The 14,930-nt window shown below is 37.4% G+C and overlaps 5 protein-coding genes across 5 annotated transcripts; 3 read left to right on the top strand and 2 right to left on the bottom strand.

Moving 5' to 3' along the window:
- The first annotated feature begins 221 nt into the window (after positions 1-221).
- SPOG_03960 (Clr6 histone deacetylase associated PHD protein- 1 Cph1) lies at positions 222-1,776 on the top strand. The gene has a single exon (XM_013166224.1). The coding sequence runs from the start codon at positions 404-406 to the stop codon at positions 1,514-1,516; it is 1,113 nt and encodes a 370-aa protein (XP_013021678.1). The 5' UTR covers positions 222-403; the 3' UTR covers positions 1,517-1,776.
- A 201-nt stretch (positions 1,777-1,977) lies between these two features.
- On the bottom strand, positions 1,978-4,817 carry SPOG_03959 (uncharacterized protein; the record flags this gene model as incomplete). The annotated part of the gene is made up of 2 exons (XM_013166223.1): positions 1,978-4,760; positions 4,793-4,817. The coding sequence occupies 2 exons, from the start codon at positions 4,815-4,817 to the stop codon at positions 1,978-1,980; spliced, it is 2,808 nt and encodes a 935-aa protein (XP_013021677.1).
- A 606-nt stretch (positions 4,818-5,423) lies between these two features.
- On the top strand, positions 5,424-8,675 carry SPOG_03958 (CMGC/DYRK/DYRK2 protein kinase Ppk5). Its single transcript, XM_013166222.1, has one exon. The coding sequence runs from the start codon at positions 5,788-5,790 to the stop codon at positions 8,353-8,355; it is 2,568 nt and encodes an 855-aa protein (XP_013021676.1). The 5' UTR covers positions 5,424-5,787; the 3' UTR covers positions 8,356-8,675.
- On the top strand, positions 8,658-12,961 carry SPOG_03957 (ribosome biogenesis protein Urb2). The gene is made up of 2 exons (XM_013166221.1): positions 8,658-8,956; positions 9,003-12,961. Exons 1-2 carry the CDS (start codon positions 8,784-8,786, stop codon positions 12,799-12,801), a joined length of 3,972 nt encoding a protein of 1,323 aa, XP_013021675.1. The 5' UTR covers positions 8,658-8,783; the 3' UTR covers positions 12,802-12,961.
- SPOG_03956 (vacuolar sorting protein Vps45) lies at positions 11,539-14,926 on the bottom strand. The gene is made up of 4 exons (XM_013166220.1): positions 14,513-14,926; positions 14,244-14,451; positions 12,923-14,200; positions 11,539-12,865 (listed from the first exon to the last, which is right to left on the bottom strand). Exons 1-4 carry the CDS (start codon positions 14,665-14,667, stop codon positions 12,833-12,835), a joined length of 1,674 nt encoding a protein of 557 aa, XP_013021674.1. The 5' UTR covers positions 14,668-14,926; the 3' UTR covers positions 11,539-12,832.
- Positions 14,927-14,930: the final 4 nt, after the last annotated feature.

Raw genomic sequence — 14,930 nt, 5'->3', positions numbered from 1 at the left:
TCCCAAGCTTTCCTGACTTTTTTTGGTGTTCTATCACTTTCCAGCTTTTTTATGCTGTGCTGTCTATCAATGCAGTTTATTCAATTTATAATTGATTTTAGACTACTTTTTTAATAACTGAACGTTCCAGTTTTACTGTTAAATTATTTTTGCATTATTGTTAACATTTTTCCTGACCTAGTTGAATTAATTTGTGCTGTGGGATATCTTCTATCCTCTCCACTAAACCTTCCTTGTAGGGACAACTGTGGATGAGCAATTGTGTGTCTGTCTAACTCGCAACCAAGGCCGCTCGATTCACCTCACCACCATTAATATAGCCAATCCGCTTCCTGGTTTTCTGATACCATTACCGTAGAACAATCAGGTTTCTTTCGTAAGTGAGTTTTCATTTGTAGTTATCATGGAATCGCCAGTCAGCTCAAGCTCCAAGGTGGAAAACGAAACCAAAGATTCATCAGTGAAGTCAGAAACTCCCACGAGACCTAGTCCCAAAGCAAGTAGCAAACGCTCTGGTCGTTCTGACAGCAGTCCAAGTAAAGGATCCGCCAAGGAATCACAAAATCAACCAAGTGCGAAAAGCCATGCTTCTTCTGCGACACTACCTATTTCTAGTTCCACGGCAAAGAAAAGAAAACGACGTACAATCATAAAAAACGTTGATTACTGTTCCGCATGTGGTGGTCGAGGCTTGTTCCTGTGCTGTGAAGCTTGTCCTAGAAGTTTTCATTTGACCTGCTTAGATCCGCCGCTCATAGAAGATGAAATTCCAGATGGATCATGGTACTGCACTTCATGTTCTTTGACTCAGCATGTGCCTCCAAAACAACCTCTTGGTTTATGGTCTCAGCTTTTTGACTGGGTCGATTCTGCAAATGTTTCTCAGTACAGCTTGCCTGATGCAGTGATACATCACTTTCATGGTTTAAGTCGAGACCCAACCGGTAAATATGAAGAGCAAGAAGGTCAGATCTCTCCAGAAGAATTGTCTTCGTTGCCAAAAGACTCCTCTATTACTTCGCTAGCATACTGCGGCCACTGTAGTAAACCTTCAATGGGCGCTTGTAAAGTTTTTGGGTGTCAAGTCTGTGATACGTTCTACCATACTACTTGCTTCAAACACGCTAAAGCTTGCCATCATGATGTCCCTAGTAAACTTGGTCTTCGCGTGCCTCGGAATGCCGTTGTTGTCCGTACACCCGCTTTGCCTGATAAAACCATACCTTCCGATACTCCTCCCTTGATTGCAGGCTGGCAATTTGCTGTCAAAGAAGAACCATCAGACGATAACTGCGTAAATTTCCCAAGGTTGCCTGTCAGTTGTCTATACAAGGTTTCAGTTGATGGCCTTATTAAAGATTTCCTGTATACAGTTCAACAGCAAAACAAGGGCTTAGAGAAAAGTCGCAGAATGGAAGGTAATATTCAGCCTACTTTGCGGAGTACTCTAATGACAAAACGCAATCATCCAAAATTGCCCCAAACACTTAGAAAAATGTTTCTCCATTCCCAATAACGTATTACGGTTACGCCGAAATTCAGTTTATTCAACTTGTTCAAAGTCGAAGCATATTCATTTACTTATTTTTAAGTACCAAAAAACTAGTATTTGAGTGTTTTGCAAGGTGTTCAACACCATATTAATGAAAGCTGTACATTATCTAATTACTTTGTTTAACAAGACTTCACTTTTAAGATTTTTTATTAAATGTCTACATAATATTGATAGTTAATTCTAGTGTAATCTAAAAAATAAAGAATATATCGGAACCGAAGCAATCTATTATAATTGCGGCCAAAGAGTACCAAATTAAAGATTTCACAATCATTCGTCTAAGGAAAAATTATACATAATCAGCGAATAAAGTCATCTTTAAATTGCTCAAGGCCGGGCGGACGGATTTTAGAATTTAAAATGCCTTAGAAAGGATAACGATTCATAAACACACGCGAGATAATAATAAGTAAACGATAGCACTAGAACCGTGTCAAATCCCCGATATCGCTTTCATTATCACCAACTTGACTTTGAAAGTCTTCAAAATCCGTTACATTACTTTCCCTGCGTCGATATTGAGAAAATGTATTCCACTCTTCAAGGTATGAAGGCGAGTATAAGCTTTGTAAATTGGAAAGATTAGGAAACAGTGAATTATGGGCTCCCTGGATTGGAGACAGTGATCGCAGGACATTAAGATCTCTCTTAAAATTCTGTGGTTTTTGAGGAGGAATCAGAATCATTGAAAACTTCTGAAGGCTATTCAAGGTTCCCTCAACTAAGCATCCTTTCTCTTTACAATGAGAAACGAAATGGTACCATAAGGCATGCTTAGCTAATACCTTCGGATTACCTAAAACAATAACACCATATTTTGCTCGAGTTAACGCAACATTCAATCTTCTTGGATCATTCAAAAATCCAATACCTTGATGCTCGCTTGAACGAACACATGATAGAATAATGAAATCTTTTTCGCGTCCTTGAAAAGCATCGACGGAAGCCACCTCAACATACTTATACAGATCCTTCTGCATGGAGCCATTGTTTTGCATATACTGCACAATATAAGAACGCTGGCCATCATACGGGGTAATAATACCGATTTGCTCAGGTAATACATTACATTTTAAGAAGCGAGTAACAATTTTTTCGCAAGTAGAAGCTTCTGTGCGATTTAAGTATGATGTACCACTTGCAGACAATTCTTCTTGACCAAAATTAGCATAGAACATTAAAGGTTCGTCAGGTTGAATCCATGGGAAGTCAACGTGTCGAGCAATACGTTCAGAAGTTGTAACACCGTTTTGCAAAGTGCCCTCATAAAAAGTATTTGAAGGAAACTCAGATAGACAAGGATGCATACGATATTGTACTACTAGTCTAAAAGGTGAGTTTCCTAGAATAATCAACCGCTCAAATAACGATTGTGAAAGCCTTGCTTGAGCTACCTTCTTATTCATAACGACTGGCCCTAATTGTTGGTGGTCTCCTACCAAAACCACTTGTTTAGCACCTAAAACCAAGGGAATCATACATTCCGCTTCGGATGCTTGGGTGGCTTCATCAATTAACACAGAACGAAATCGATATTTTGCTACCCTCTTATCACCGGCACCGACACACGTACAACAAATAACATGAGCCGCTCGAAGCAGCTCGCGCTCCGCAGCTGCTATCAAAATACGAAGACGCTTTTCGTCCTGCAAAGAAAGCTCGTTATTATCAGCGCGTAATTTAAAAAGACGTTGGAGTTCAGGATTTCCTTGATAATTTTTTATTTGTTCGTGTAAAGAGAGGAATGAAACGGAAGACTCGATGTCTTCCCTGGATTTAGCAGCGACACGAATAACGCGTAAACCAGTGCGGTTTATTTTTTCTGCGAGCTGATCAACAGCGACATTAGAAGGAGCACACACTAAGACTGGCAAAGGGGATTTTCTTTTTCTGTTTTGTATAGTAGCCAAATGATAGACAATTGAAGCGGACGTTACAGTTTTACCCGTACCCGGAGGGCCTTGAATTAAAGAAAGGGGTTTGCTTAAAACAGATCGGACAGCTTCACGTTGACTAGCATTGAGTTTAGGGAGGTTAGGAACCGAATAGTCAGAAGGAAATTTTGGTTTGAAAGATGAAGAAGAGATGTCATGTCCAAGAATTTTGTGGTAAAGGTAAGAGGATAAACGAGATCCATCGTTAGCAAAAAGCTTCAAAGCAACCTGCATTCGGTCGAACGAAGTTGATTTCCATACATAATCGACAGAAAAATTATGTAAGCATTCGACAGGGACATTATCAGAGCGCTTCAACTCCAAACCAACTTCGTCAGAAACGTTGTTTGGGATTTTTATAACATAACCAGTGGAGCTCCAGCGTGGTCTCAGCTCACCTTCATAAGTAAGCTTCATTTCATCACCGATGGCGAGTCGAATCTCACCCGACTCGAGTTTCGGTAGCAGGAACCAAGCAGTATACCTTCTATTGATAGCTTGATCCCAGCGAACAGCAACATCCTTTTGGGTCTGTGATTCCTTGAGTCTTTTATCATATTCTGCTTCAGCCTGAATCAAAGGAGAAAGAATTGCTTGGTATTCATGGGCATCTTTATAACGAAGTTCAACAGAAGGGAGGGAATCATCTTCAATTGGTTTATCAAGATCTTCTAAAGTTGCATGAGAGTCTTTACGCCAAAGTTCCTCTAAACGAATGATTTGCTGAGACGTGATGGGAGATGCGAGTCTTTGCTCTTCTTCAGAAGGAGGCGTGATTAACCATGGCAAAAATTGTCGATCCGAGATTATAGGCTGCCATTGAGACAAATCCCAGTTCATATCCTTGGCTAGACTTGATTTAGCGCAAGGTTGTCGGCAGAGCAAAACTACTACCGTTTTCGCTTTCGCTGGAATGAATCCAAGCAAAAACACATTTCGAGTTCCACAGTTGTAGCATTCCAAAGTGGTATCGGACAGAGGAGACTCACTATGTAGCGATACTTGCTTATGGCGAGCACGCACTAAATGGATTACAATATGAGAGGCTCCAGACTTTCCTCTAGTGTTACAGAACCATTTGTTGCAGTGTAAACATTTCACAATCGAGTTCGGGTTCGACACGTTACAATAAGCGCAACATTCTGTTTTTCTTCTGTTTTCAACTGCTAAATTTTCCATCTGAGCATCCAATCCGTTAATTGAGTTCATGGCTGCAGTCAAGTTCAAGTCGAAACCATTTTGATAGTATTTAGACTTTAAAGACATGGAAGCTAAACTCATGCACTATCTTTGAAGACCAAACTTGCAGAGCGTTGATATAAATCCATGTTGCCCTTTAGTGGTGTACTAATATCCTTTAAAGAGTTATAGCGAGGTACACCATGCTTTTGTGTGCTACAGTTTACATATTCATTTTTTATTAGTAAACAAATCAATGTAAATAAATGATTTTTGATTCGCTGCATGTTTTTCAAGGGTCTTCTTGTGGTTTTCTATCATTTCTTGTTGTTTAGAAAGAAATTTCTCTCTGTAGGTTACTTTTTCTTTTTTCTTTTTACACAGGTTCTGGCTAGGGAAGGGAATCCATCCTTGACGTCTTGAAACATGCATTCCTAATACTAAAAGAAACTATCAAGTGCCAATTGTAATATTAATTATTAGTAAAAAGTGATTGCGGAGATTTAGTGAAAAAACTATAGGAATAAAAAAATATAAAGCATAACACTTTCTCTTGGGTTTAAATTCGTATAGGAAACATAAGCACCATTCATTGATATTTCCAAGAAAAAAGTAAAAGTAAAAGTAAAAGAAGATTATTTCTTACTTGCCGCTTGAACAAACCTAGAAAGAACTTGCTTTTATCCGTATAATTGAAAAAGATTGAAATTTCTTATTTATTTACATTGTTGGTTACTTGTTACTTACACACTACACACTAGTACAACACAGGGTGTTTGAACTTGGTCATCAATCTTTTAGTTTAATAAAGTTGCAAATATTTGATCAATTGGGTACTTATTTTTCACTGTCTTTTCTTCTAAAGGATTTTGAAAGCTTCAGCTGCGTGTGGAATGCTCCTTACTTAGAACGCTTGCTGTGCTTTCTCTTCATCCATCACGAATATAAGTGCTCCCATTTATTCAGAAGAAATACAGTCCTATAAATTGGAAAGTTAGTTGAAACTCGTGTTTTTAGCGCTTGGTTCCTTGGGACGCCGCTCACGTTCTTTTCGATCCCACACCTCTTCTCATATGTACAAGCATTTTCCTTTATTTTATACGTGGTTTCTTTTATATTATGGAAATCCCAAATGCTCATACAGCTACAACCAACAATCACCGTAAACATCCTTCGATCACTTTACTAGGTTTACGGTCTGATAATCATTCGAAAGACTCTACTTCTCATCATTTATCAAAATTTGCCTATAAGAATTCCCTTAGTGCTTCACGACCTCTTTTACAGCATCAGTATTCCCATAACAGTAAGATCCTATCGGAGGTATTTCAAAACGCTAAACTCTCAAAAAATACATCAGTTAGTCCTACGAATGTTAACCAAAAGGAGACTGATTCTTCTAGTATGTTAAATACAAACAGAAAGCAACAGAACAATCTTCTCGTTACAGCGAATGCTGATAAAAAGGCTACTGAATCCAAATCCGACAATGCTTTGATTATGGAAAAGAACACAAATAAGGTAGAAAACAGCAAAACAATAAACTCTCCCTTATGTCAAAATCGGAGGATTGTTTTAGATAAGTTAGTCCAACCTGGACTAACGAACAAGCCAACAGGTTTAAATGAAGCTGCAGTAGATGTTGCAGGTAAAGAAGAATCGGCATCCTCTTTTAAGTCGATTGTAAAAAGTCCTTTAGAAGAAAAACATCGAGAAAATATCCCTTCACAAGCTCTTGGCGTTGACAAAGAACCCAAGGGTTACGCAATGAATGAACACCCTATTTTGAATTTACCAGCTAATAACAATCCGTCTACACCACCCTCTCACAAAAATGGTCTAGGTGGTCCAAGAAGCTTGAATGCCTCTACAGGCTCCGCAGCTTCTGGAATATTGGAGACAGGGAGGTTTGTACAACCGATGTCAAATCAGAACTCGAGATTACAGCATTCACCTTTTCGTGTCGATTATCACCGTACAAACGCTAACAAGGATTCATCAACCTTTCTGGGAAGAAATAATTTTTTTTCTAGAAGAGCTGTCTCTCCAATGTCTGAAATAGTTGGAATGAATGATCTCTCCTCTAATATGGATTTTTCCGACCTTCGCTCTGACGTGTGCTCTTATGAAAGAAGTATTCCCGTAGCAAGCAAAGTTGCTAGCTATTCTTCAGCTTCAACTTTCAGGAGGTTACCAAGGGCACCAGGCTCTAAGGTTCATACAGAGGGTCCCAAATCACCTCTGCGTCCTCGGACTAATTATCGACCTCTTAATCATAACTCAAGGAGTGGCCCTGTTTCCTTTGATAGAGTTCTAAAAGACGCAGATTTAGTAATGCAGAGTTTAGCCTCTCGACGACAACACAAATCAGTACACGAGTCGAAGAGTCACCGAAGACTTCTGAAGGATCTTCGGCCGTATCCTCCGAAATCTTTAAAAAAGCTATCTGAACATGAACGAGCACGGCTTACAGCATATGAATTAGAGGAACTAAAAGACTTTTCTGAAATTTACTTTATAGGATCTCGAAGCTGCGAAAAAGTGAGTAAAGATATAACCCCGGGGTGTACTGATGAACTGGCCTTCGATGATTCAAATGGTGACTACAAAGTCAACGTTGGTGATCACTTATTTTATCGGTATGAGATTATAGACAAAGTCGGTAAAGGTAGCTTTGGCGAAGTTTTGCGATGTATCGATTACAAGTGTGGAAAATTAGTTGCAATTAAAGTCATCCGAAATCGTGTAAAATGCTATGATCAAGCATTAGTCGAAGCTGGAATCCTCGAAAGGCTGACGAGGGATGAGTCTTTCAGTGAGAGCAACATTATCCGGTACTTCGATCATTTCAACTTTAGAAATCATCTCTGTATAGTGACAGAACTGTTGGGTGAAAATCTTTTTGAAGTTATAAGAGACAATAACTATAAAGGATTTCCTCTTATTATTGTGAAGAGCTTCGCTGCTCAGTTACTAAAAGCTTTGAGCTTTCTTCAAAAACAACAAATAATACACTGCGATCTAAAACCGGAAAATTTGTTACTTTGTGATCGCACAAATGCAAGGATCAAGTTGATTGATTTTGGTAGTAGTTGCAGGTATAATGAGAAAGTTTATACCTACTTACAGTCGAGGTTTTATCGTGCTCCTGAGATTATATTAGGAATGCCTTATGGCAAGGAAATCGATATCTGGAGTTTTGGTTGTATATTAGCAGAGTTGTACACCGGTATACCTCTTTTTCCAGGTGCGAATGAGACTGAACAGTTAGGTTACATAATGGAAGTTCTTGGAGTTCCGCCCAAAGAGTTAATAACTGTTTCAACCAGATCAAAACTTTATTTTGGCTCTCAGGGACAGGCGCATCCAATATATAATAATCGAGGTCGTCCTCTGATACCTTCAAGCAAAAGACTGGATCAACTTACTCGATGTAAAAACCTTTCTTTTCTGGACTTAATTTCAAAATGCTTACAGTGGGACCCGAAAAAACGAATAACAATTGAGACGGCTATTCGACATGAATTTATCATAGGCAATATTACTGAAAACGTGCTACAAAGAACCCCCTTAAACAGTCCAATTAATAGCCCGATTAAAGGTGCCAGCTCAAAATTAAAAAATCCTGTTTCTCATTCCAGGGTTGCACATCCCTTGCCTAATCCTCCTTTGTTTCATAATCCGTAGGGCCGTTCCATATTTCTAGTGGACATAATTGGACATATTTATTCTTACTTTTACTTGTTTACTCTAATGGTCATTACTTTTCCGTACGCTCTTTACGTTCTACCTCGCCCATCGTTTGTAGGTTCTAATCTTTTGAGTATTCGATACCTTTACATAGGATATTAGAATTCAGAGTTAATGTTTTAATTTACAAACTCGACGATGTATAGTGTGATTTATCGTTTGTATTCTTTAGAATATTAATTAAGACAAACATCAGCAAAATCCATTTTGTATAAAAATATATCTTTTACTCGATTGTTACTTGTTGCGATTGTTACCTCTGCTCTTATACTTTCAGCATAAACATTTTCACAAATTTCAGTCTCTTCGACGACGTCAAAAGGGCGAAATTTTTGAGAATAGAGGGACTTTGTCTTCCTTAAACAATGAGTTTACAGACTCTTACTAAGAGCATTCGAGATAAAAATGGAAATCGCGTAGAACAAATCGAGCTAGCACATGAGCTATGCCACGACAATATTCCGACATACTTTCCAAATAAAGAAGAGTTTGTAATAACATTTTTATTAGACAGACTGAAAGAAGACACCAAAATTGGGTAAGTGTTTAGTGCGTTAATGTCATCTCATTTCTAACTTTCGCAGACAATATGAAACGTGTCTAAACATTAATTACTGGGATTTGCTATTGTTTGCATGGAATTCAGAGAAAGTATCCACCAACTTTAAGGTGAACTCTATTCGAAGACAACCAATTCTACCAATTATTATTGATGTACTTGATGTCCTGACTACACGATTTGACAAGTCCATTTTCTTGAGTGTATGCGAGAATTTTATTACTATCTATAGCTCTTCTGTTATTCTGTTTTCTTCCAGATCTTTTCCTGACCAAGTATCTGATTTACTATCACGATTTTGCTATATCTTCGCGCAACATCGTAGCAATCTGGAAGATACATTTCCAGACAATCTTATTCTGGAGGTATTTTGCAAGCTTGTGTCATCTTCATTGCGGACAACTTCAAATACTTTGAAAGCTAGCGTGTACTTTCTAAGTCGTTCACTAAAGGGGATCTTGCAGCTTCTCTCAAACGTTGATGCCGAAAATAAGAACTATGGATTTATAGAAAGTATTCTAACAACTTGTGTACTTAGTCCCTCTACGCTAGAAGCTCTGGTCAGCAAAAAAGAAAGCAACGAAGACCTTTTTTCCCTCTTTCACAACATCACTGGTGATCAAGTGGATTTGAGGTCCATCCCTCGTCTTTTTAATATCTTTTTAGGTTCTATCTCGTCTTTCCTATCGGATTCAGGGAAGCATATTTCCCAACAAAAAGCTTCTGATCTAATCTATAAGTTATATGTCGAACATATGAACTTTCTTTTGGCCAATTTGTCAGTTTCCAAGGTTACTGTTTTTGAAGCTTTCCATATGTTATGTGAGTTGCTTGAATTTGACAAGATTCATCGAGGAAATCCTGACAAACCAACGTTTGACGCTTTAGTTACAGTTGCAAAACTATGCATGGATAATTTACAAACGGATGAGATTAGACCAACTATCTGGAACATCTTTGCATCGTTATTGAATATCGATTTTGATTCAGTTTTGCCGTTGTCCTACGAACTTTGGAAATTCATTGATACTTCTAAGCAGGAAGAAAATCAAGGTATCCTTTTATATTTAGAAAGATTAGTTAATGCTCATGTACGAGCACGCAGCTTTCCTGATTTTTGTTATGGCTGGAATGAGTCATTACTTAGAACTGATAGCACAGATACTTTATATTTTAGTTACAAGCTTGTGAGTATGGTGTCGGCGTCTGTGGAAATAGCTCTTACTCCTTCCTCTGTAAACGATTTACTTTCGAAAGTTTTGTCTTCCGTTTCGAACTCGAATTCACAGTCTCGTTACTATCCACTTCTGCTTTATTACTCTATCCTTACTGGGATTAGGTCGCGTAATTACATTGAAGTCCTTGAAGAAAGATTGAAAGATTTTTATTATCAAATCTTTTTCCCCTGCTTGCCGACGGATTTTAAAGATTTGAGGAAATCTTCAAGAAATGTTTTATTAATGTCTCATTATATTAACATGGATAAATCGCCCTCTTACTTAACTCTCACTTACTCTCAAAGCGCACCAATGCTTTTAAATTTATTGGACAATGGCTCAAATAATTCTGTTGATAATACTTGGTCCTTGCAAGTCCTAATTTGTTATTTTGAGAAGTTACGTCTTCAAGAAGGAAAGGTATCTGATGATAAAACTTTTACTTCAGTTATTAAAACTTCAATTGACCAGTCAATACTATCTCTGAGTTTTCAAGAAAAGGGTTCTCATTCTTCAGAGTTATCAGTCGTTGATACTCCTTCTTCCGCCTTAACGGTAACACTGCTGCTTAGGTGGTTACGAGCCATTAATGTATATCTGTCAAGGGACGAAGTAAATTCCTGGTTATTTACATTGTGTAAAAAGCTAATCAGTATCTCTTCGTCACCTACAACCCAAGATGATACGCTGCTTCTGAAGGCTTGGAGACTTTTTTTGTACAGTTCTGAGACATACGAGCTTCCTGTGGTTTTTGATGGTCTACTTAGCACATTCTCTCGCCTTATTTATCCTGAAGACATCCCTAGTACTTCGGATATTGTTAGTTTATACGACTCTATTAAGGAGACTACTCTTAAATCAACTCCCGAAAACCTTGGATTTGTTTTGGATTGTTTACAGTATCTTCCATTAAAGTATATTCAGAAGCAACATCGTGTCCGCATTATGAACATTATATGCTCTTTCAAAGGAAACCTACCAACAGATCAGCTTTATATAAGACATTCCTTATACTCAGTGTTGTCAAGGCTCATGCAAGTTCCTTGTTCTGCTGCAATGTACAACTGTCATCAAATTATCTATCGAATTATTAGTGATCTAAATTCGGAAATATCAGGAAATTATGAGACTGAAATAAAGCTGATTATAAAATACTGGATTGGGCACATTGATAGCGAAAATAAATACTATGTGCTAAAAAACCTTATAGGTTTCTTTCTCGAAAATAATGAGCAGGTTCCCATATATGGTATGAGCATTTTCTTAAATGAATTGGTGCAGTATTTTCCGAATCTTCGACAAATTTCGAAGGACGAAGAAATCGTTTCCAAGATTAGACTCTGTTCAGGAATAATCTTGAATAAAATATCGTGTATTCTAGATAAATTCGATGTTTCACAAATATTAATACTGACTAAATTATTGGAATGTTGCAATGCCTTTCTTCGTGCATTTCAACCAATGGAATCTGAACGAAACTTATATTACAGAGTTAGAGCTAATGTTGAGTCTACAGCTTCTTCGTTGGCTGCTGCTAATTTTGATCTGTCGTTTTTAGAGGCTTGGATATCATATCAATCGTTGTTGGTTAACGATAGACTAGACTTCTTAAAATTAATTGCACAATTAGTTTTTTATCGAAGGTTACTTCACGAATTTACCTTGAGAGGTACGGATATTGAAAGAGCTATATCTAAGTTGACTTTGGAAGGCTGCTCCAGTGTTGTTACTGAAGTTTTGTCAACCATCTTACATACCCACGACGCCTTAGATCATTCAATCCTGTTGAAAGTTATTACTTTAATAGCTAAGTGCTCCGATATCTTTGAAGTCAACAAAGGTCTGACTAGTTTGGTCCTATGCTTTTGTGCTGGATTACTTGTACAAAGCCATGAAATCGATGCGTTCACAGTCATATCTATATTAGATGTGTTGGATGTATTCGCAAACAAAACCTCCAAGGTATGCAACGTCGATTCCTTTAATTTTATCTTATCAAGTGTGTCCTCAATTTTGAGTTCGCAGAAATCAATTAACTTTTCATATGATGAAAATTTGGTTGTTTCTAGGATTATTTCCATTTTAAGAGGGATGCTATACAACCATCGTTCTTATATGACTGGGCGCTTCCATGTACTTTTTGGGATTTTGAAAAAAATTTTGCATTGCATGTTTAGGAAAACTACAAGTACCTCTTCCAAAACTGATGCTTTAATGGATACACCGAAATGGTTCAATCCATCGATGTCTATCTCTGATTATAACGTAATAGCATTTTCAAGACTGTTAAATACTTGGATGAATCCAAACTTAATGCATGACTCAAATAAAAAAGCGTCTACGTTGACAGACAGTGAAAGACAGTTTATTAAAGCATCAACAAAACATTTTGTCTTTCTTTTGATTGAATTTCTCTCTCTTCAAGTTGTTTATACAATTGATTTAGACACTAAAGAACGTCTTACAGAGGCATTTTATTCGGTTTATGGCAACTTGTCCACATACGAAAAGCATATGGCTTCCACATCAATGAACGCGCCAACAAGATCTTTGTTTTACAAGTTCGTTGATAATTGGTCGCGCTTTGCAAAATGGCAAGAATCATAACTGCATATAAAAAAAGGACATTAAAGGAGGTTTATTTAATTCTCGAAGCCATGTACATAATATCCTAAAATTTTGGTTAGATATGCATTAGTAATATAAAAGTACTAAACTTTGAACTTACATCAATGTAGGAAGAAGAATTATGAATCGTCGTTCCGGCTAGAACTATTCGAATTCCAGGGTGCGTAGCATTGATTTCTGAAATAAAGCGGGCTTCTTCATATGTAGCCCCACCAACCATCATTATGATAATATCCTGAGGTTTCTCATGAACATTTTCAGTCGTAGCGTCAATATTATAGTAAGGATGGGTACTTTCTTTAAGTTTCCCCTGTAGTAAATCTTGTACGATGGATTTGAGGAAGGGACTATGTTGAATATAGACATTCTCTACACCACGAAGCCCTTTAAATCCACTACGAGCCCTTGAAAATATGTTTGTAGGCGGAAAAATGTCACCTTGCCGAGCAGCGACTCCTGAGAAGTGTAATAAAGTTGGAATTATAGAAGCTTTAGCGGGACTCACACCATTTGCTAATAGCAATCCTTGAAGAGAAGCTACTTTCGCAGGATCAATTTTCTCGAAACGTAACGCATACAGAGTAGCCAAACGAAGTTTTGTATTTTCCGAAATATTAGAAGATACAAGTCTTTGAACATAAGAAAAGTCAGTAGCTTGAGGTTCATTGCAAACCATTGATTGCTCTACTTCACCTATCTCCAATAGATTCTCCTGTTGAACTTTCAAGGAAATTTCGCTGACTAAAGACACATGCTTGTTTACGTTTCCGGAAAGCCTTCTGTATTCAGGATAAGTTTCTAAAAACTGTTTCATATCAGCGATACTTTCAATGTCATTAGCCTTCTTCGTGGATTTTGTCTGCAATTGAGAAACATAATCTTTAATTTTAACGCCAAGCTCACCAAAATTATCAAAGCGTGCTTCATTGTAAAAAGGGTCAAGAGCCGGATTTAAGACAATTTCAGTTGTCTCACCCGGCAAGCTAGCATTGTGAAAACTGACGCGTCCGTTGTTTATCCCAAAAAGCTCGTGAACCATGGCTTGATACGTCCACTGCGTTAATAGAGGTGTTATTGGATCATTCTTTCTGTCCAATATAAGTAGAATGGAGGGAGTATCAGACTTTCGAAAATTAAAAAGCTGTCCTTCATTTTGCATAACATAGCTAACTTCTTCAGCAAGCTTTAAGCTGATAAAACTATTCACATCGTACCGAATTAGAGGTTTTTTTTTTAAAGACAATAAAAGTGAAACCAAGCCCTGCTGTGTACGTTCTAAGGCAGAATCCAACCATGAATCCGGCGTATTGTCTATCACGTGAGGGACATTTAAAGATGCAAGATCATTATTTACTACCAAATAGTCCAGGAATATTTCCTACAAAGCATGTTAAAATGGATATGAAAACAGGAAACGTTACCTGAACAGTTTTCACCACCTCGAAATCATCAGACTCAGCCAGTCGCTCCAGAAAACTTTTGGACAAGATGTTGGTGAAGTATAGATGGTATTCTGAATATCTTGGATCGCGTAACTCTTCGCATAAAAAACGAAGAGTTTGAGAGGTTGGTCTCAGAAAAGCAATGCATTTCAAGTGTCTAAGCTTTTCTCTTTGGTTTTCAATAAGGCTAATAACATTCACAATTAGCTTGGCTGCACATTGAAAAGTACATAAAAAATACGACTTACACAGTCAGATATATTTGCTGCTCTAAGAGGTTTGACTGAGTGATACTGGAAGAAACAATCTTAGTAGTTTCTTTCTCTAGTAAAAGGACCTTTAAATCAGAGACCTCTTGAAACATTCGCTTGAAATACGATTGAGCAGACAAGTTTAGATTCATATTGCGTTTTTCGTATGCAATCTAGTAAACTTATTGAAAATCAAAGAAATTAAAGATTAATCTATAAGGTCCACTAACGATTTGAAGTTCAATTCTTTCCCAATTCTTCAGACGATGAAGGCATACGAATCGATTGAAACCCAATAATTTTTAATAAATAAATAGATTGTAATCAATAGAATGTATAAGTTTCCTCTAATTAGTAAAAGATTTTACGTCGATATATTAAGTACCACTGTCTGAGTAGCACTAGTAGAAGTAAA

Source organism: Schizosaccharomyces cryophilus (assembly GCF_000004155.1).
Source record: "Schizosaccharomyces cryophilus OY26 unplaced genomic scaffold supercont4.1, whole genome shotgun sequence".
In the NCBI taxonomy this organism is placed as follows: domain Eukaryota; kingdom Fungi; phylum Ascomycota; class Schizosaccharomycetes; order Schizosaccharomycetales; family Schizosaccharomycetaceae; genus Schizosaccharomyces; species Schizosaccharomyces cryophilus.
The sequence above is the reverse complement of the archived record's forward strand: the minus strand, read 5'-3'. Positions and strand labels throughout refer to the sequence as shown.

Bases quoted from the DNA above. Each gene is read 5' to 3' on its own strand.
- SPOG_03958 (XM_013166222.1), top strand. From the start codon at position 5,788: ATGGAAATCCCAAATGCTCATACAGCTACAACCAACAATCACCGTAAA.
- SPOG_03956 (XM_013166220.1), bottom strand. From the start codon at position 14,667: ATGAATCTAAACTTGTCTGCTCAATCGTATTTCAAGCGAATGTTTCAA. The intron at 14,452-14,512 runs GTAAGTCGTATT...GAATGTTATTAG, and splicing joins CAGCAAATATATCTGACTGT to CCTTATTGAAAACCAAAGAG. The intron at 12,866-12,922 runs GTAAGTTCAAAG...CCAAAATTTTAG, and splicing joins ATTCTTCTTCCTACATTGAT to GATATTATGTACATGGCTTC.
- SPOG_03957 (XM_013166221.1), top strand. From the start codon at position 8,784: ATGAGTTTACAGACTCTTACTAAGAGCATTCGAGATAAAAATGGAAAT. The intron at 8,957-9,002 runs GTAAGTGTTTAG...TAACTTTCGCAG, and splicing joins AAAGAAGACACCAAAATTGG to ACAATATGAAACGTGTCTAA.
- SPOG_03960 (XM_013166224.1), top strand. From the start codon at position 404: ATGGAATCGCCAGTCAGCTCAAGCTCCAAGGTGGAAAACGAAACCAAA.